General features: G+C 36.3%; 1 protein-coding gene across 1 annotated transcript in view; it reads left to right on the forward strand.

The window, feature by feature from the left end:
- The window catches only part of LRPPRC (leucine rich pentatricopeptide repeat containing), a 113,743-nt gene that overhangs the window by 42,372 nt on the left and 50,034 nt on the right, over nt 1-21,337 (forward strand). The window contains exons 15-23 of the mRNA XM_047782166.1: nt 9,198-9,225; nt 11,524-11,581; nt 12,664-12,770; nt 12,993-13,070; nt 13,412-13,456; nt 13,812-13,925; nt 14,935-15,065; nt 15,788-15,873; nt 17,289-17,496. Coding sequence (XP_047638122.1) covers nt 9,198-9,225; nt 11,524-11,581; nt 12,664-12,770; nt 12,993-13,070; nt 13,412-13,456; nt 13,812-13,925; nt 14,935-15,065; nt 15,788-15,873; nt 17,289-17,496 — 855 coding nt within the window. The remainder of the gene's footprint in view (nt 1-9,197; nt 9,226-11,523; nt 11,582-12,663; nt 12,771-12,992; nt 13,071-13,411; nt 13,457-13,811; nt 13,926-14,934; nt 15,066-15,787; nt 15,874-17,288; nt 17,497-21,337) is intronic.

The raw sequence follows: 21,337 nt of genomic DNA on the forward strand, positions 1-21,337 counted from the left end.
TTTTTCTCATTATGCATCAAACACTTGTACTTGTTTGTAATTTCTGATTGGATGTCAGATGTAGATTTTTGTGCTAGTGGATGTAGTCTCTTTTTTTGGCTACAACCGCAGCAAATGGAAGTTCCCAAACCAGGGATCAAATCTGAGCTGTAGCTGGCACCTACACCAAAGCTGCAGCAACACCAGATCCTTAACCTACCATGTCAGGCCATCAAACTCCACACCTTGGTAGTGACCTGAGCCACAGCAGAGACAACACTGGATCCTTAACCCGCTGCACCACAGCGTGAACCCCTGGATGTGGATTTAAAAAAAAAAAAAATTCCTCTACATATTTTTTAGCTTTGTTCTTCAATGGTCTTGAGTTAAGTTACCTGGTACAGTTCTCTTAGTGCTTGTTTTGCTGCTTTGTGAGGTGGGACTAGAGCAGCTTTTAGTCTAGGATTATTCTCACTAAATTAGTTGAGCCCTAGTATGAAGGGAACATCCTCCTGAGTACTCGATCTGCAAATCCAAATCTCATGTATTTGGAGATTATTGGGAATGTGAACTGTTCCAGTCGCTGTGTGAGTACTGGGAATTGTCTTTTTTGGAGCTTCTGCAAAGTTCTCACATAGTTTCCTGAGCTTCAGATTGTTTCCTCACTCGCATGTGCTTGTCACTGTCTGCAGACTTCCAGGGCTCTCTCTTTGTCAGGGTCTCTGCTCTGAGAGTCTACCCTAGAAAAATAAGTTTGAATTAGTCCTTTCCAGGGAAGTATTTTAGATCTGTGGGTCCTAAAACTAGATTATATTGATGAAGTTTTCTTGCTGTAGATACAGAAAATTTCAGGTTGTGGTAATTTGGCATGAATCATAAAAATATGCATAATTTGAAGCATTCGTGACTAGTGGTAATTTCTTTTCCTCCTACTCTCCAAACATTCAGAACGTTGTCACAATCCATTATCTTGGCATTAACATAGCCTTCTGTTCTTTCATTTGACACTGAATCAAATAGTACATGTATTTTAAAATCCCTTCGTCAGTACATTCAGTACAGCTTTTGAAACGGTCACCTATCACATGCTTCTCAGGGTCCTGTTGTACTCGTCCGGCAACTTTAGAACGGGCTGAGGGACTAGCAGAAAACGGAACAGATTGGTGTTGCCGGTAGAGTCTTACAGCTCCTGTGAAGACGAGCATCTAAGAGAGTCACTCAAAGTCACTCACAAAAAAGAATTAGTCATAGTTATGATAAATGTAAATATAACATTAAATGAGATGTCATAGTCACTTTGGCTAATCCTAAGAGAATCTTGGATGTTGGAATGCAATTTTTGAAATAGTTATCTCCCTTTTGTATTACTTGCCTGATAGTGTTAAATCCATGGTCCAAGAAGCAGTCGTTCCTCCCATGTGTTCTTTGGGCCCAGGTTAATTTTTTAATGCTTTCCACAATATTTTTGAAAGACCAACACTATTTTCTTCAAATAAAGTGTCAAGCTAATATTTCTGTAAGTTGGTAAGCTCAGCAGATGATTACTGAAAACTAGTCAAGTATAATGCCTTCCGAAAGTTTCGCAATTTAATAATTAGTCTGTTAACATACAGAGGCAGGAGTTCCCGACGTGGTGCAGTGGTTAACAAATCCAACTAGCAACCATGAGGTTGTGGGTTCGATCCCTGGCCTTGCTCAGTGGGTTAAAGATCCGCGTTGCCATGAGCTGTGGTGTAGGTGGCAGATGCGCCTTGGATCTGCTGTTGCTGTTGCTGTGGCTGTGGCATAGGCCGGCGGCTGAAGCTCCTATTAGACCCCTAGCCTGGGAACCTCCATATGCCGCAGGTGTGGCCCTAGAAAAGACAAAAAAAAGATAAAAAAATAAAAATAATAAAAAACATACAGAGGCAAAGTCAGTTCATTGCTGCTTAGTTAGGGTGAGATTATTCAAGATTATGAGGGAATCGTTACCTTTAAACTTTTTTTTTCTTTTTAAATAAAGCTATTTTAGAAGTATTTTTAAAGGACGTTTACTTCTGAAGTTAGTGAATTCTCCTGTCAAACCCAGAGCAAGATGTTTAATATGAGGAAGACTATCTTTCCTCTTAACAATAGCACTGGCTGAACAAAGTTCAAGTCAGGAAGAAGGCAGTGTACATTTTATATATTATTGAAAACTTCACCACCAGAAATACTGAGTCACTTCTAACAGACAAAATGTCACTAAAGACAATACAATATATCAAAAAGAAAAATGTAGGGCGTTCCAGTTGTGGCTCAGTGGTAGCAAATCTGACTAGCATCCATGAAGATACGGGTTTAATCCCTAGTTTCACTCAGTGGTTAAGGATCTGGCGTTGCCCTGAGCTGTAGGTTGCAGACGAGGCTCGGACCTGGTGTTGCTGTGCTGTGGTATAGGCCGGCAGCTATAGCTCCCACTGGACCCCCAGCCTAGGAACTTCCACATGCCATGAGTGCAGCCCTAAAAAGACAAAAAAAAAAAAAAAGAAAGAAAAATGTGGAGTTCTGCTGTGGTGCGGTGGGTTAAGAATCTGACTGCAGTGGCTCTGGTCAATGCAGAGGCTGCAGCTTTGACCCCTGGCCTATAGCAGTAGGTTAAAGGATCAGACTGTGCAGCTGTGACTTGGGCCCAGTCGCTGGCTTGGAAACTTCCATATGCTGCAGGTGTGGCTACAGGAAAAAAAAAGAAAAGGAAAAATGTTTCAGGATTGGCTTGGAAGCGTTAAGTCTTTGTAGTCCACAGTTAAAGAGGTCTGTGATATAAGGAGGGATTTTCTGACTCAGTGGCGACAGTTTGAACTTAAAAAAAGTAGGAGTCTGTACCATTGAAGCAACTTGGATCTGGTGTTGCTGTGGCTGTGGTGTAGGCTGGCAGCTGCAGCTCCAATTCAACCCCTATCCAGGGAATTTCCATATGCTGTGGGTGGGGCCTAAAACACAAAAAAGAAAAAACAGAATGAAATAATGCCATTTGCAGCAATATGGATACACTAGAGATTATCATACTAAGTGAAGTAAGTCAGAAAGAGAGATACTATATATCACTTATGTGTGGTATCTAAAATATGACACGAGTGAACTTATTTATAAAATATAAACAGACTCACAGGTGTGGAAAACAAACTTATGGTTACCAAAGGAGAAAGGGGGTGGGGGAGGGGTAAATTAGGAGTTTGCAATTAGTAAATGCAAACTACTATATATAAAATAGATAAACAGTGAGTTCCTACTATATAGCACAGAGAACTGTATTAAGTATTGTGTAATAAATCATAATGAAAAGAATATGAAAAAAATATATCTCAATCACTTTGCTGTAACAGGTGAAACTAATACAACATTGTAAATCAACTATACTTTAATTATAAAAAGATACCATCTCTTTCTGCCAAGAGGGATGGGTCAGAACAAGATGTGTAAAGCTGAGCATTAAAGGATGAGTAAGAATTTCCCCAGGGGAAGGAAGGGCATTCTAGGTGAGAGCATTGAGGCTGAGAGGACAGTGCATTTGGGGACCTGATCAAAGAGTGGCATGAACACAAAATAATGGCAAGAGATAAAGCCAGTATGGTAGCGTGGGGCTCTTCATGAATGATGTTTTTCTAAGTTAGGAGGTTTAGACCTTGAATGATGGCTTTGAGCCAATGAAAGATTGACGCAATGAATACAAACTGATAGTGGATATTCGAAATGGGGAGAAAAGGTTGTGGGTGTGGGTAAGTGGGGAAATAGGACAGCAGGAAGAGGTGATCAGCGATTTGTGAGATCCTTTGAGGTGCCTGTGGAACTTCTGGTGAAGAAACTTCTGTACTTCACTTGAGTCTGTTTCTTCTTCCGTGAAATGAGGAATTTAAATACCTACATGCAGGATTGTTTTAAAAATAAAAGACTATAATGCACTTGGAACGTAGTACAGAGGTTTGCCTTTAAGGACCGGTTAAGGAAGGAGAATTTCTGAGAGATTGAGTAGATGACTGGAAAACTGGAAGGGAATGATCAACAAAACAACTCTCAAAACTTAGTCAAAGGGGACCAAAAAGTGTTAGTTGAATTTTGAATTGGGATTAGTGGTAATAGCAAGAATACTTTCAGTGTTCACATGAGCTTAGTTTTAAAAAATTCTGTGTAGAGTTTGTGTGTTTGCTTAGTTGTTTTTTCCTAGATCTGTGCCATCTGTCTGAAGCTTCACATTCAAGGTAGGGCTTTTTGTCATGTTCAGTTGTTTTAGGTATATGTGCAATTTTAAAATTTGCCTCTATGCCTTCCCTAGGTACTTCATGCCAGGTTTGATCACAATTTACTATTTTAAGAATATTTTTTATTCTATATTAAGTTGATGTTTGATGAAAGAAATGATTAAAGTAGCTTTTCTAAAAAAGAAAGCCCAGTTTATTAATGTCGAGTGTTGGAATAGAGATGTAAAATTTAGACCAGGGGATGGTATGTGTTTATTCATTAGGGAGTTTTCAGTCTTTTATGAAAGTAGAACTCTCAAGTAACCCCCCACCAGCTTTAGCAGTTTCGTTTCATCTCTTCTTTCCCCACCCCACTCCCCCTTTTTTTCCTGGACTGTTTAAAATCATAGACCTCTTGTCATTCTATCTATAAATACTTCAGTGTACACCTCAGAACTTGTTTTAAATAAAACAGCATAACCACTGTAATATTATCATCACACCTGACAAAATTAACAGTAATTGAGAAGAATTCACCAAATTCCCAAAGGGGTCCATGGTACAGAAAAGCTGACAAACCACTACAAATCTTGCCTCTCAATATTGTGCGCTTTTAGGCATGGGCTTCTCACTTCCTCCAACATTCATTTCTCTATCGTTCCCCCACCCCCACTTCCACCTTCCAGGCTCCAGTTCCTTAGGTGTGGTAGGCATCTGTCTATGGGCTCAAGTTCCTTGGAATTAAGGCTGATTCTAGCCTAACCAAAAAGGATGCCTGATTTTTAAAAATCAATATAGAATTTTACCATATCTTACCTTCACTGCACAGCATTTTATCCTCATATTTTGAATGCTTAGTCTTCTTTCACTTACTATTGGGCAAAAAAATTTTTTTTTACATACGGAAATGTCAAGAAGTCTGGGGAACCTTGTTGTAGATGGTGGATGGATGAGGTGAAAACTTCCTTGTACTAATTGAGAGATTGTTTTCTGTTACAGCCAAGAGATATACTTTTTAGGTCAGCTTATCATGTCTTCTGCTAACTGATTGCTCAAAGAATTTTTCTCAACTCAAAAGAAAGACAATACTAAGCACAAGGCTTCATAAACATTTTTTCCCCCACTTATAGATAAGATTTCATCCTTTTTTAAAGCTTTCCTTACTGTGCATTAGTAGGAGGGATGCTTTTAACCTAAGTTAAAGATTCTAGAGGGGCATGGGTCAAGTTTTTATTTTTTGTTTTAAAATAATTATGGAGTCACAGGAAGTTATAAAGGTAGGACACATAGGGCCTATATATTCAGTACCCATTTTCCCCCAGTGGTAAGATCTTATGTAACTATAGTACATTATCAAAAACAGGAATTTTGGTGTTCCCACTGTGGTTCAGTGGTAATGAACCCAACTAATATCCATGAGGACATGGGTTCAACCCCTGGCCTCACTCAGAGGATTAAGGATCCAGCATTGCTATGAGCCGTGGTGTAGGTCAAAGACACCTTAGGCCGGTGACTACGGCTCCGATTGGACCTCTAGCCTGCGAACTTCCATATGCCTCAGGTGCGGCCCTAAAAAAATAAATAAAAATTTTAAAAAAGGAATTTTACATATGTACAGTGTGTGTGTATAATTCTGACATTTAGTTCACATGTATAGATTTGTGTACCTATCACCGCAGTGAAGGCAGAACTGTGCCTTCACCACAGCCCCGCCCCCTACTATCTCTTATCTTCTTTCCCTCTCCCATCCACCATCCCTAACCCATGATAACCACTAACTTGTTCTCAACTTTTATAGTTTTATGTAAATGGGTTCATAGAGGTATCATATTTTGAGATTGGCCTTTTTTTTTTTTTTTTTACTCCACGTGCTGCCCCTGAAATCCATCCAAGTTGTTGTATGTGTCAGTAGTTCCTTTTGAATGTTTTTAAGTAAAAATAAGTGACATGAAGATATGGGAATGGATATGCATATGTGTGTAACTGAACTGCTTTGCTGTATGGTAGAAATTAACAAAACATTGTAAACCAACTGTAATTTTTTTTTTATGGCCGCACTCATGGCATTTAGAGTTCCCAGGCTAGGGATTGAATCCAGGCTGTGGCTGTGACCTATGCCATGCCTTTTAACCCACTGTGCTGGACGGGGTATCAAACCCATGCCTCTACAACAACCAGAACCACTGCACTCAGATTCTTAACCCACTACACCACAGCAGCTACCCCAGATACTTAAATTTTTAAAAAGTGGGGAGGAAGGGGAAAAGAGAGATGATTAAGGAGAGTTGGCAGATACATAAAATAGAACCTCCCTATCAACCAGAGTGTCCTAGCACCAGTTAGAGAAACTGACATGTATCTTTTTTTTTTTTTTTTTGATGGAGTGAAAATTCTGAGCCAGTGAAACCACATCCTTATAGCAAGAAGCATACCTGGCTCCTTGCTGATTGCAAATAGATATTTATTTATTTATTTTGTCTTTTTGCTATTTCTTTGGGCTGCTTCTGCAGCATATGGAGGTTCCCAGGCTAGGGGTCGAATCGGAGCTGTAGCCGCCAGCCTACGCCAGAGCCACAGCAACGCGGGATCCGAGCCGCGTCTGCAACCTACACCACAGCTCACGGCAACGCCGGATCGTTAACCCACTGAGCAAGGGCAGGGACCGAACCCGCAACCTCATGGTTCCTAGTCGCATTCGTTAACCACTGCGCCACGACGGGAACTCCCAGACATGTATCTTTGATGTCTGGGCTTAATATCATTGCTGCTCACTTGGGCTTGTACATAAAGAAACCCAAAATCAAAGATTGACTGACTGGATCATTGACAATAGGAATGAGCTTAAATAATACTTAAGTAGACATTTTAATCTGAATCCTCAGTATCCAGAAGAGGCTGAAGCCCTTTACCACTGACCATTGGACATTCTTGGATAGGACTCTTCTCTCTTTAAGAAAGATAGCATGCATCATACCTTTGTTTCAACAGTTGTGAAGATGACGTATAAGCACAGGAAATAATCCAGAAAGGTTTTGTGGATATCCTTGTAAGCATTCATTTATTTGCTCTTTGTAAATAGTTTGTTATCAGAAAAAAAGGTGCCTTATTAATTAACTCATTATACCAAAACAGTCCACCCCAAATTGTCCAACCCCAAATTTAAAGAGGCCTGTGAGGGAGTTCCCGTCGTGGCGCAGTGGTTAACGAATCCGATTAGGAATCATGAGGTTGCAGGTTAGATCCCTGCCCTTGCTCAGTGGGTTAAGGATCTGGCGTTGCCGCGAGCTGTGGTGTAGGTTGCAGACGCGGCTCGGATCCCGCGTTGCTGTGGCTCTGGCGTAGGCTGGTGGCTACAGCTCCGATTCGACCCCTAGCCTGGGAACCTCCATATGCCGTAGGAGCGGTCCAAGAAATGGCAAAAAGACCAAAAAAGATAAATAAATAAAATAAAGAGGGCTGTGAATTTTTGTGAGTACTGGTTTAAAAAGGTCTGTTCATTTTTTATTTTACAATGTAGATGTAATATATTATACATAATTATAAATATTTTATAAATTATATTTGTATTGTAAAATTATCATGAGAACATGTAACTAGTCTTCTTAAAGTAGATTCTGTGTTTGAATAAGTATACAAAGCTTATGGACATTAAGTTTACAAAGAAATAGTGTAAGACTATTTCATTGGTGACCCAGTTTTGTGATTTTTCATTTATACAGGCAAAATTTGGGTGAGCCATTCTTTTTGCTTTCTTAGAAATAATTTCAAATTGGAGTTCCCGTCGTGGCTCAATGGTTAACGAATCTGACTAGGAACGATGAGGTTGCAGGTTTGATCCCTGGCCTTGCTCAGTGGGTTAAGGATCTGGCGTTGCCGTGAGCTGTGGTGTAGGTTGCAGACGTGGCTCAGATCCCACATTGCTATGACTGTGGTGTAGGCCGGCGGCTGTAGCTCCGATTCAACCCCTATCCTGGGAACCTCCATATGCCATGGGTGCGGCCCTAGAAAAGGCAAAAAAAAAAAAAAAAAAAGAAGTAATTTCAAATTTATAGAAAATTACCAAGAGTAGTACAGAGAACTCTTTTATACTCTGCTTATAACTTTCAGCATTTTGCCATGTTATCATTATGCATTCTCCACCTAGTTATACATGCATATGTATAAAAACGTTTAATTTTTTGGAACTATTTGGGCTTAAGTTGCATATGTCATGACCTTTTACCCTTAAATATGTCAGTATATAATTATAGAACAAGGATATTCCCTTACATAACCATAGCACAGTTGACAAATTAAAAAAAAATTAACATTGTTGGAATATATTTGTCTAATACAGATTATATACCAGTTTTATCAATTATGTTCTCTCTCTTTTTTTCTTTTGGTATTTTCCTCCTTCTTGTTCAGAATCCAGTTCAGGGATGGATGTTATTTGTCTTTTCTAATTTTCTCTAATCTGACACAGTTTCTCAGCCTTTGTTATGTATGACATTAATAGTCTTAGAGAATACAGGCAGGGTAGAGAATGTTCCTTATGATGGTTCTCCTTGATTAGCTTCTTGTTACATCCCTGGCTGGAATACCGCAGGAATGGTGTCTCTCCTCAGGGAATTAGATCATAAACTATACATCAGCATCTCATTAATGATATTAATTATGATCACTCAGTGGAGGTGTTCGATTTCTCTTGTTATATGGCTACTGTATTCACCATTACAAGTAAAAAGCAGTCTTGGCCAGACCCTTTGAGACCATACACATATCCTGCTCTATCATACTGGGACCCCAAGATTTAAGGATGGTTCTTAATGATTCTTACCCAAACTAATCTTTATTTTGAGGGTTCAAAGTGAGAGTCGATTTTTTAAGATTACCTTGCCCTAAAAATTCCCCTTGATTTGAAAACATTTTTTTAAGGCTTTGACCTGTATGCATTGCGTATAATAATTGCTGGTGTGTTTTAACTTAAAAATATTTTTTAAATCCCTGGGTTTATTTTTAATCCTTTGCTGCCCCCTGCAGGTCTATGGATATAAATCTTTGGAGCAAGGTAAGTATTCCTAATACTGCATATCATGAGGTTGATGTATAAAAAGCAAAAGTTATAATAGCTTCATACATTTATAATGTATCATTATGAGATAATGAATTTTGAACCTGAGGTTGATAGTTTTAAAACTGCTTTCCGGAGTTCCCGTCGTGGCTCAGCAGAAAGGAATCCGTGAGGGTGCAGGTTCAATCCCTGGCCTCGCTCAGTGGGTTAAGGATCTGGCATTGCCATGAGCTGTAGTGTAGGTCACAGACACTGCTCAGATCTGGCGTTGCTGTGGCGTAGGCCAGCAGCTACAGCTCCGATTAGATCCCTAGCCTGGGAACCTCCATATGCCACAGGTACAGCCCTAAAAAGACAAAAAATAAAAATAAAATAGGACTGCCTTCCTGGAGTGTGAAATTTATTATTAAAGTGAGCCCTGACTAAATTCTAAATTCCTCATAAGGTTTTCAACTTTTCCAAAAAACAACTGTTAACGTTATTGCAGTGACATTTGACCATACAGATTTAATAATTATTTTAAAATACATGTGTGTGTGTGTGTGTGTATATATATATATATATATATATGTTTGTGTAAGTATATCTATAAATGTATCTTCTATATCTAAATAATATACAGATCAATTTTTAAACTATCTTTTTTAAAGTTAACTGTTTTTATGCAGGAAATACCACGATCCTTATGCTGAATTACAAGAATACTTGTAGTTTAGTAAAATCAGAGTGCAAATTATTTATTGGAATTCACAATTTAAATATTTAATACATCTTATTTTCATTCAGTTCTGTTTTTTAGTATAATACTTCCATGCAGACTATATAGTTAGTTATATTAAACGGTTGAGATTTATAGTTAGAAGTAAATTTTTGACTAGAAGGATTTTTCTTCAATTTACTAAATGTCTTTGTTCAAAACTTAGTATTGAATATGACTGTCCTTTATCTAAGGTGTGGCCACAACTTCTAGTAGGATTTATTGTTTTTTTTCTACCCATCTATGTTGATTAAAAAACAATGTTGTAGGTGAGGGTTGTTTTGCTTTGCTTTTAAGCAGTTTCTACCTTAACTATTCTTTGATTTGCTACTAACTGCAGCATGATTTCACAGTGGAGTAAAGTGGGGTGTGGTCAGTTTTGCTTGATTGTCCATATTAGAAAATGAATAGTTGAAGGAGTAACTATAGTTTGAGTTGTAATACTTTTAATATGTACCAGGCACTATTTAAAGAACAAATAAATTAACTTGTAGTATACACGTAAAGTAATTTGGAATTCCTAACTCACTTCAGAAAAACTGGCATTTCCTTTCTTATTCTTTTCAGCATGTGGATATATAGTCAAATAGTGTGTTTAAAAGTTACATGTTAGGAGTTCCCGTTGTGGCACAGTGGAAACAAATCTGACTAGTACCCTTGAGGATGCAGGTTCAGTCCCCGGCCTCATTCAGTGGGTTAAGGTTCCGGCGTTGTTGTGAGCTGTGGTGTAGGTCACAGACGTGGTTCAGATCCTGAATGGCTGTGGTGTAGGCCAGCATATGTAGCTCTGATGCAACCCTTAGCTTAGGAACCCCTAGCTGTGAGTGTGGCCCTAAAAAAAAAAAAAAAAAGTTGCATGTCAGTACTGTAGGTTTTGTAATCATTTGCACCATATAATATGTATTTTGATTTTTTAATTGAAATTTTGTGATGTCGCAGGGTAAGCCTTTTTTAGTGTTTGTATATTTAATTGATAAGAATCAATGAGAACACACCCTTAGAACTTTTGACTCCCTTTTGTTTTAATGCCATTAAAATAATTGGAAAAAATGTTGAAAAACATTTATAAAAGTTATTTAGTGGTCCAGGATATTTTATTATTTCTGTGATACCTCCTTTAAAAGGAGGAAACTGGTCTAATTACAATAAAGCTGAAAACAAAATACATGGACAAGTGACATTGGTTGAAAATCCCAATAAGCGATTTCCTATTATAACAATTTATTTCAGACAATATGTAAACCCAAAAAATAAAACAATATATAAACAAATCACTTTAGAGGCTTTCTTGGTGACATTTCATGAAACATTGCAGTTTTCCTTCAACATGGGTTTGTTTTGTTTTTGCTATTAAAAGACAAACCTATTATTTAAAAACAAAACAATCGCCTTGGCAGGTGGGGGTGGTGTTGAATTACTGTGATATAGAATAATACCTTACTGGGGAGAGGCTTTATTATTTCAAGAATTCAATTTCAGATTGTATTTGTTCTTGTTTGCTTCTCTTGCTGCAATGTACGCATTTTCTGTCTTACCAGATAACAGAACTGTTGTACAAGGATGGACGTTATTGCCAGGAGCCTCCAGGACCAACGGGTAGCGTTTCAATTTCGATGATTGTAACTTATCCACAAATCCATTCTTCTGTGTAATGATGGGCTAGAAGGATTACAGCAGTAAACAGTTTCTTTTTGAAAGTGAAATTTGAAGACGTTTGGTTATAAATCTTTATATTGATAACAACATTTTTGAGATCTAGGAGGTGTTTGGTTTTATCTTAATTTTTTAAAGATGGGGTTGGGAGGGTTTTTCTTTTCAGATATTGAGGAAATACTTCTTGTAGCACTTACCAAATAGGCTTAAAAATCAGTACTCTTTAGTGTTTGTGTGATTTTAATGTTCTGCAGCTGTAATTTAAACATGTAAAGTCCTAAAGAGGCCTTATGGATTTTTCCACTTAAATCTAATTTATTACCCAAAATATGTTATTTTTGACATTTAATGATTTTCTGTTTTCATATAATAAAGCCTAGAATATGTGGTTTTCTGTAAGAAGATACCCTTCTTGAAAGTTCAGATTTTTCTATCCTAGGTATTAACACAGGGCCCTATACATTTTATGCTTGAATGCATAGGAAAATTACTGTTGTTACAAAACATCTTTGTTAATCTTGGCTTTTCATTGGCTAATAGGCAGCTCTCCACAGGATTACTGTATCTGCTTATTAAAATTATTTAACTTCCTATACTCAACATTTAACAATCCTCACCGATTTTATGTGTTTGCCTAAATGTTACCCACCAAAAAAAATTAGTATAGAAGTGTGTGTGTACAAGGCATTTATTTATTCTCTCTATTTGTGATTTGGACAGGAAAGGGGTAAGGCCTTGGGCAGGACCACTTCTGTCACTGAGTGGTGGAAAAAAATAGATTGAAGTAAGATTCAGTACTGAAAAGCTGTCACTCGGTCTGAAAATAATTAATATTCCTTTCACTCACCAGTTAGATATGTGCTCCCAAACCACATAATCTCTATGCCTCAGTGATCATTGTTGCCATTTCAGAGCCTCTCATCAGGGTGACATCTCACACCAAAATGATTTCTTATAAATTAATCTTGATAACATGACAGTCTCAGTAATTTTAGTGGAATGCTTTCTCTTGTTTTTTTCCGCAGAAGCTGTTGGCTATTTTCTTTATAACTTGATTGACAGCATGAGTGACTCAGAGGTACAGGCCAAGGAGGAGCGTTTGAGACAATACTTCCATCAGCTGAAGGAGATGGTACCATTTCATTTTTTGCTATATAATGCCTGTCCTGCCTGACATGTATCTATTAGATTTGAAATTGCTGCTTTTAAGTACAACCAGACCACTTCTCAATGACATACATGAGTTGGAGACTTAAATTATGTCTGAGATAATTTCTGTTAGACAAATTTCAGTTTGGTTGTCTAAAACTCTGGGTTTTTGTTTTTGTTTTTCTCCTCCCTTCCCTTTGCACAGAATGTAAAAATTCCTGAAAATATCTACAAAGGGATTCGTAATCTGCTGGATAGCTACCATGTTCCTGAATTGATTAAGGTGTGTGTGAAATAGGAATCAACATTTTAAAATGCTAAATTTATATATAAAAGTATGTTAAAATTTTATTTAAGTATGTTGCTTTTGGCCAAAAGTTTATTAAAATGACAACCTTTAAAACAAGGCTTTTCCTTGATGGTTGGTAAATGCTGTTTATATATTGAAGAATATGTTTAAAGTATTTATTATAATGGTTATAAAGTATGAACACAATTTCTGGAAAATTTTGGGAGGATGGAAAAATTGCAGTAAAATAAGATGAGACTTCCAGAATTTGCTTTTGACATTTGCTAATATATTGTCCACATGTTTTCTAATTCTAATTTAAATCCCAATTTTAGGATGTTAATAAGTTGGTTGAAAGAGAGAAGACAGATCCTCGAAAAGTAAGTAGGTTTTTTTGAGTCTATTCTGTATGCTGTAATAACTGCATTTAATGAGTATTCTAGACTGTGTCCTTATAAAACTAATAGTTCCTAACAGTTTTGTCATCATCACTATATCTCTAAGAAGTTGGTAAAAGCTAATTCCCATGTCACAAAAATCAACATATATAAGAAATTTGCATATAATCTCAGGAGATTTATAAACTCCTGGAGTCCATCCACAGATCTCCAGGTTAATATCCTTGATAGCATCATGATATTTAGGAAAGGCCAGTTTTAAAGGGAAGAGTGACAAAGCATACATTTTCTTTGTGGTAAATTTCTTTCCTTTTTTTTTTTTTCCCCATTTCTGTAGACTGCGCAACTTACATCATCTGATTTGGAGTCTAAACTTGAAAAACTAAAATCTGAAAATCAACCCATAGGAGATGTCCTAAAGCACCTCATATTAATCCTTTGTTCCGAAGAGGTAACATTTGTTTAAATAATTCAAATATGCTGTTAAGGTAAAAAAAATTCTTTATAGATAAAAGTAGGCAAAGCGAAATATAATATTTATGATTTTTATAATTGATTATTATACATCATGTCTTTGAAGAAAGCAATTAAATGAAAGGTTAACTAATTTCAGCTACACCTTGAATGGCATGTTTTCGGGTTGCTCTAGTTTGTTTACGATAATCTGCAAAGTGAATGATAGTAACAGCCGTGATAGGTTTATCATACATGCCAAATGTCCTTTCAAGCCATGGCTCCGGTCTCTTATATCTAGATTGTCAAGCAACTGATACATTCAGTAGTCATTTGCAAGTCAAATATTACCAGGTTGTTAATGCAGGGATTGAAATTCCATTTTCCTGCTGGAAAAAAGCTCTTTCTGAGATAAAGGGTCTCTTGCCTTTTTTCAGCAGGCGTCCAGCTGTACTTTGTGTTCAGTGTGTGCCTGCAATTTGTGGTGTATCACTAGACTTTTTCAGTTTCTAGTTCTCTGTCATTTGGGTGTATGCCTGTGTTTTTAGGGAAAAAAAAAATACAGCTGACTTTAAGGTTATAACGTGGTACTGTTAAATTCTGAAATTTTTCTTCACATTACTTGGATATTAAACTGTGAGAAACTTTGCAAGGATATATATTTCTGTGCATGGAAATTGGACTGTGAGTAAGGGCTGACTTGGTACATACTTAATCTGGAAATCCTTTTTAAAATACAATCTAAATCTAAAACATCAAATTTGGCATAATGGCCTGTTTTGCATTGCAGATAACAAGTCTTTTAAACCCTACATATATGTCTTTTCCTGCTTTTTAAAAGGCAAATAAAAATACCAGAGAGCAAAGTGAAGTTACTAACATGAGTCCATTTATTTTAAAAGTACCATTAACCTTTTTTTTTTGCACTCTGAATATGAAAGGTAGAAATTTTACTTTTTTATTAATTTCTTGGGTTTTTTTTTTTCCACTTCCATCCTTAATTTTAGAACATGGAAAAGGCTCTTGAATTGAAAGCAAAATATGAATCAGATATGGTTGTCGGTGGCTATGCAGCTTTAATAAATTTGTGCTGTCGACATGATAATGCAGAAGATGCACTGAACCTGAAACGAGAATTGTGAGTACCCTGGCACTGAAACAAATCATCAGCATTTATGCTGATATACAGTCTTTGATGGATCATGTAGATTGAATACTACTCTCATGTAATGTAAATTTAAAAAATTCTTTTTTGTCAGCATTGTTGAAATTTCATACTATATGACTCTGATTAATTATGGCTTGTTTTCTGCAAGAAGCCTTTGTTTTAAGTATAAGACATCCTGTTTTTTTTAAAGCCACTTTTTTTTTCCCATTGATTCTACAACTGCATATCACAACAGTGGTGCTGGTAACTGTTTTATAAGGCTTGTTAAACATTCTCTTTTCTGTACTGTAGTGTAAACAAAATTCTCTCCATTTCTCAGGTATCTTTGGTTCCCATGCTGATAGATTTACCAAATAAAAATGTATCTTTTTGGATATTTCAGTATTTATAACAGAGTTAGAATCACCTTAAGTGCACGAAGCCAAGAAGTTCCTTTTTTAGCATCACTTGCAGATGGAAAGATGAAGTGGATATGTAGTATTAGATTTTTACTTCTTTTGTCACTTTGAATATATAATTACATGTGAATTTGAATATGGTTTCAAAAATCAACCTTAACTAAAATGTGGAGGCTGATATTAATAACAATTCAGACTGTCTGATGAGTTTTTTAAAGTGATCAAATGGATATTGCAGTCCTTTTTACAATTAACCAGTTTCTAACATAATATAAATGTGGCTTTAATTTTTAGTGACCGTTTAGATTCATCTGCTGTCCTTGACACCGGCAAGTATTTAGGACTTGTAAAAGTATTGGGGAAACATGGCAAGCTCCAAGGTAAGTGGCAGCACATAAAGGAAATATCTGGTGCTAGTATCTTGCCACTGGAATAACATGTGAGTTGATATTAATGGTATATCATATCCTGCAAAGTGCTTGAACACTTTGCATACAAATTTGCATGTGAATCCAGCCAGAGCTGCATGGACAGTGTAGGCCATTAGTTTTAATGGATTGGCAGGCTTGTCATTTACATTTGCACAGCTCAGTGCTTTTTGCATTTCTGCAGCTAGTTTTTATTAGCATTGCTGTTTGGATTGAGTTTGAAGATCATGACTTGTGGCACAATTTGCTTATACGCCTGCACTAATGGCTTTGTTTTTGTTTAAGTATATTGGAAGGCTGAACATAAAACCTATAAACAACCTTTATTAAGAATATGAATTTTGCAGGAATCTTTGTCTTAACTTATAATAACATTAATAAAATGTATACTTTAATAAGGTTTTACTTAGAAGTTTGTAGGGAAAGCCCTAACTGATGATATCATCAATGTTGTCTGCTCTCATTTTCTCATTGTTGAGATTATGCTAAGCCTAATATAATGAATTACACTTGATAATATATTCTTTCCATTCACTTGTTTCTTAACTTTCTCCTTGGGCTTTATTTTGAAACTTTTTTTTAAGCCTCCCTCTCTTCTTTTTATTCATAGAGAAGTTTTTTTTTAAGCTTTGTAGTGAAAAATGTATGGAGAAAATATTTGATGTGAACATTAAATTTTTTTCCTAGGAAACCTAACACAGAAAATTCTTTATAAAGATTAGCCTGCTTTTAAAAAATCACTTTCTGTGAAGCGGTCAAAACATTTTGTCTGTGCCATAATTAAGAACAACATTATAAAAATGCACTTATTTCATATCCTAAAATGTTTGTTTCTGCCTTCCTAATGAAGATTAATGAATCTAATGTATTAACATGCGGTCTTTTGGAAAGCTTTCATTGGCTCTGCTTGGCTAATTAGTATCGACATAGCAAACAGGCCCTATCGGTATCAGACCATTAGTCTGGCTGTATATACAGTGTAAACACATCTTTATTATCTGGCCTCCTGACAAGCCATCTGCTGAAGAAACAATGGTGTGATTTAGCAGATGTTAGCTCTGAACGATAAAAGCATCCATTTAGGAGGATCTTACAGCTATAGGGCAGACCGTACAGGGTTATGTGGTGCAGAGTGGGCACACAGTCCCTATCTATAATTTGTAGTCAAAGTTGCAGGGAAATGATAAAACCATGCTATTGTGGATTTATAATTGTAGTCTCGTTTAGAAATGCAAGTAGTAATTAACTTGAAATCGGCATTATACACTAGAATTTACATTCCTGCTGGGCTTGAAATGCTCTTTTAATAGCAGTTTGTTTTCCCTACATGAAATTACCTAAGGGTCTTTTGTGCTACTTCATTGTAGATGCTATTAACATTCTAAAGGAGATGAAAGAGAAGGATGTTCTTATCAAAGATGCAACAGTCTTGTCCTTTTTCCACATCCTAAATGGCGCTGCTTTAAGAGGTGAAACTGAAACAGTAAAACAGTTGCACGAAGCCATCGTGACTCTGGGGTTAGCGAAACCATCCTCCAGCTTAAGTTCCCCATTGGTCACCCTGTATCTGGAAAAGTAAGTTAATTGAATTTTACATTTTAAATATTGACATTAAAACAATGAATATAATATCTTGGGGATTATACTTTGTAAATGCTCTGTGGTGCTGTGTAAGCGTTGGAGGTTGTTACTTGCCACAGAATAAGAGGACATCTACAGAGTAGGTGGCCTTTAAAATTACCAGCAGCCCTGTGGTCCAGTGGATTACTTCTTAATGGAATGGTGATTTTTTTTTTTTTGGTAGGGCAAGTGATGATGTTATATGAAGTCAAATCTAGTTTTTCCCAGTTTTAAGCCTTATAAGTGTTAATTATTAATAAATATAAGAAAAAAGGATTCTCTGGGGCTTTTGATTATGCTTCCTGAAGGTTATTCAGGTAATAATGTGGCAGCGTTTCTTCAGTGCTCCTGTTCACCATGTAGTACCTTCATTGAATATACCCATATAGTAGTTATTCTGGCTTCTGTTAAATATTGTAGAAGATGTCTCTTATGGGAAGAAGATGAATTTTGTTGACAGGGTAAGATTTACTGAGTTTAAAAATTTTAACATTTGGAGCCCTCGTCTTGGTACCAAATTTAAGGTCAACCTGTTCTCTTGGTGCCAAATTTATTATTTATTGTTAATTTAAATTTATTATTCTCTTGATGCCAAATTTAAAGTCAGCCTATTCTCTTGTAGTAAGTGAAACATTTTAGTTTCATGATGAAATACTCTTTCTTATCTTTTTCTTTAGCATTTATTTTTCTCTTCTATTTTATTTATTTATTTTTTGGCTATGCCTGCAGCATGTGGAAGTTCCTGGGCCAGGGGTTGAACCCATGCCATGGCAGTGACAGCACTGGATTGTTGACCCACTGAGCCACCAGGGACCTCCTGTTTTTCTTTTCTATTTTTAAAAATTTCTTAGATTTTACCTCTTTGTCATCTTTTCAATGGCTTAATGCAGTTTTTAATCTCCTTATTTTGTGATCTGGATTTTCTGATTTTAATTTGGATGTTGCCCTCTTAATGCCAGGAGAGAAATTAAAGGTAGATCATAACAGTTCTCATTCTTCCCAAATTTCTAGTAGTTTTTCTTTCTTTATTAGAGGGTGTAATTAATTGAATATAGTGAGTGATTTAGTATTAAATTTAAAATATAGAATAAAAACCATCTCTCTTAACTATGTTGGGAAATATGTGAATATATACATACATACGCACACATAAATACACACACGTTTTATGAAATAATTCTTTACCATCCAATCAAAAAAACAGTTTACCAGGCGAGATGATTGGCTAAATCTTAACCTCCACAATCTCAGCATTACATCTTTTTAAAGAAATAGTGATTCAAACAATTACTGTGTTATTGAATTCTCATGTTCACAGCCAACTTTATATAGAAATCCTATAATTAATATGCTTCCTCCTAGAATTTTTTTGATTGTTTAAAAGACCCATCTCTGCAAATTGCATGTGGAGCTCTGCGTAGGGATTTGAAAGAAATGGGCCCAGTGCCCAGAAGAATTAGGCCCTCCTCCACCACTGGGCAAAAATGAAATAATTAACAATGAAAACGAGGGCTTTGGTAGAAAAGTATCTTAGAAATACTTTGAAGACAGAGGAGATAGAAAAGTTTTCTGAAAGAGGTCTGCAGGTGGGGCTCATGAACCAAGCAGAGCTTCCCCCCAAGGGAAATGGAAAGAGCATGGGATGCAGATGTTAACCTGGAGTGTTTCTGTGCTTTCCTTCTGTGGGGCAGTACAGAGATTTGTGTGTCTCTCTAAAATTTGACTGTCCCTGTTTTTTGGGCTAGAGAAATCTAAATTAGTATCTTTAATGGTTTTTTTTTTTTTTAAACTGCTTTCAGGTACAAAGAGAAATTATTACCTCTTTTTATTTGCCTGGGTTTGTTTTTGTTTTTTGCCGTCTTTGCCTTGCATAGGCGGTTTCCATGACAAGATTTTTCAGTTTCCTCTATTGTAATAAAAAGGTTTTGTTGACTCTTTTAGAGTCAGGAGAATAATAAAAAGGAGATAAAGGGAATTTCATGTTTGGAGAAAACAGTAGTAGTCGGGGCTAAGTTGGAGGGAAACTTTGAAACTTCCTTTTGATTGTGCTTTCCCCAACCTGATGGAAGCTAGCTGATTTACTCAGCATCATGACAGGTGCAGTACTAGGGTTAACTACACTGGCCTGCCAAAAAGTCTGAATGTATTTGATTTGATTAAATATGTTTAATCTTCAGTAATATCTTGTAATTGGCCTCAGAAGGTATGAGCTCATCTGGGAGTGAGCCTTTTATTCAAACTTAAGCTAAAATTAGGAGAAACCATTTCAGAACATTGTATAAAATCTTCATTTTTTCAAAGACAGACATCCTTTTGGAAAGTCATTGCAAAGACTGAAGAGGCTGTCACGTACATATTGTAATTCTGGGGCAAATGTATATGTGGTTGTATTCCTTGAGAGATGATCTTTAAGATTCAATGGATCTTAATTTTGGACTGACTTTTTTTAGCATTGAATAAAACACAGGGGAAATTGAATAATCTTAATGGTTTGTGGATATTGTATTAAAAGTTTTACGGTGAAGAAAAATATATACATTTTCTTTCTATTCATTTGCTAAAGGAAATCCAGAATAACAGGAACAACAGGTTTGCAACATTTTGACAAGTCGTTAAACTAATTTGATTTGTGTTACCAAAATACTTCCACTGAGCAGAAGAGAGGTGTGTAGAATTGCAAAAGAAATATGCAAAAATTTTATGTGTTTCATTTACATTGGGATTGTTCGATAAGCCACATGTCTACATGTCATTCAAACAAATGTTAAACATTTTTGCCCACTTAAAAATAATTTTTTTAATTGAAATCATGCCTGATTCTGAAAGATGACCTGGATCCTCCATATTAAGAAAAAAAAGAAATTCTTCAAAATAGGTTAAAAGAACTTATGAGTAGTCTTTTTGCTGTGGTAAAGGAAAAAACTAATGAAATCTGGGTCATTAGTTTTAAAAGCATAAAAAATTGTATGATGCAGTTTCAGATTCACTTGTTTTATAGCTGATCCATTTTGGTTTCATTGCATATGAAAAGTATCTGAAGCTGTTTAACTGGATTATTTGGTGCAAATGATCAAAGAAGCTTTAATTTCTGCTTTCCATTAAGGGTTTTTCTGTGCTGATTTGTGCTATAATCTGTATATGCCCACATGCATTTCATTTAAGTGAATCATGGACTTTGTATATATAATCCTCCTAGAACTCTTGCTAAGTTAATCTTGAGTTTTTCATAAAGGTCACAGTTTCTGTTAAGGTGAACCTATACCAATATGTTTTAAAACTCACTGTAACACTTCAGTGTATTACAGCAGTGGGCAGTACACTTTTTACAATGCTGGTTCCTCTGTTATATCCTGTTATATACACTCCCCTTCAATTTTGGCATCTTCATTTGTACTGGATACTTTTATTATTTATGGGAATGCTTTCCTTCTAGGGTAAAACTCTTTATGTGCTGAAAGGAAATTAAGGAGGTTTGGCTCTTTTACTCCATTATTGCAATTAAGAATTTAGCATCATCAGTGCCAAAGGACAAAAGTGGTTCATTTGCCCTAGGGGGACAGGACAGTGATAAGATGATTTTTCGTCAAGGATCATTGGGTCGTAATTAAGTTACATTCATGGCTATTGCTTTTTGAAGGATGATTGGTAAATGACAGGCTTCATGTGCTTAGTACGGACAGTGTGCAGTAGGGTTTTTTTCTCCCTCTGTCAGAAAATCCTGTTGAGCCTGATAATGTAAATGTGGCATTTTATTCTGAACAAAAGAGCAGGGAAATGAGCTATCTTGTCTAATCAT

This window comes from Phacochoerus africanus, chromosome 5 (assembly GCF_016906955.1).
Source record: "Phacochoerus africanus isolate WHEZ1 chromosome 5, ROS_Pafr_v1, whole genome shotgun sequence".
In the NCBI taxonomy this organism is placed as follows: domain Eukaryota; kingdom Metazoa; phylum Chordata; class Mammalia; order Artiodactyla; family Suidae; genus Phacochoerus; species Phacochoerus africanus.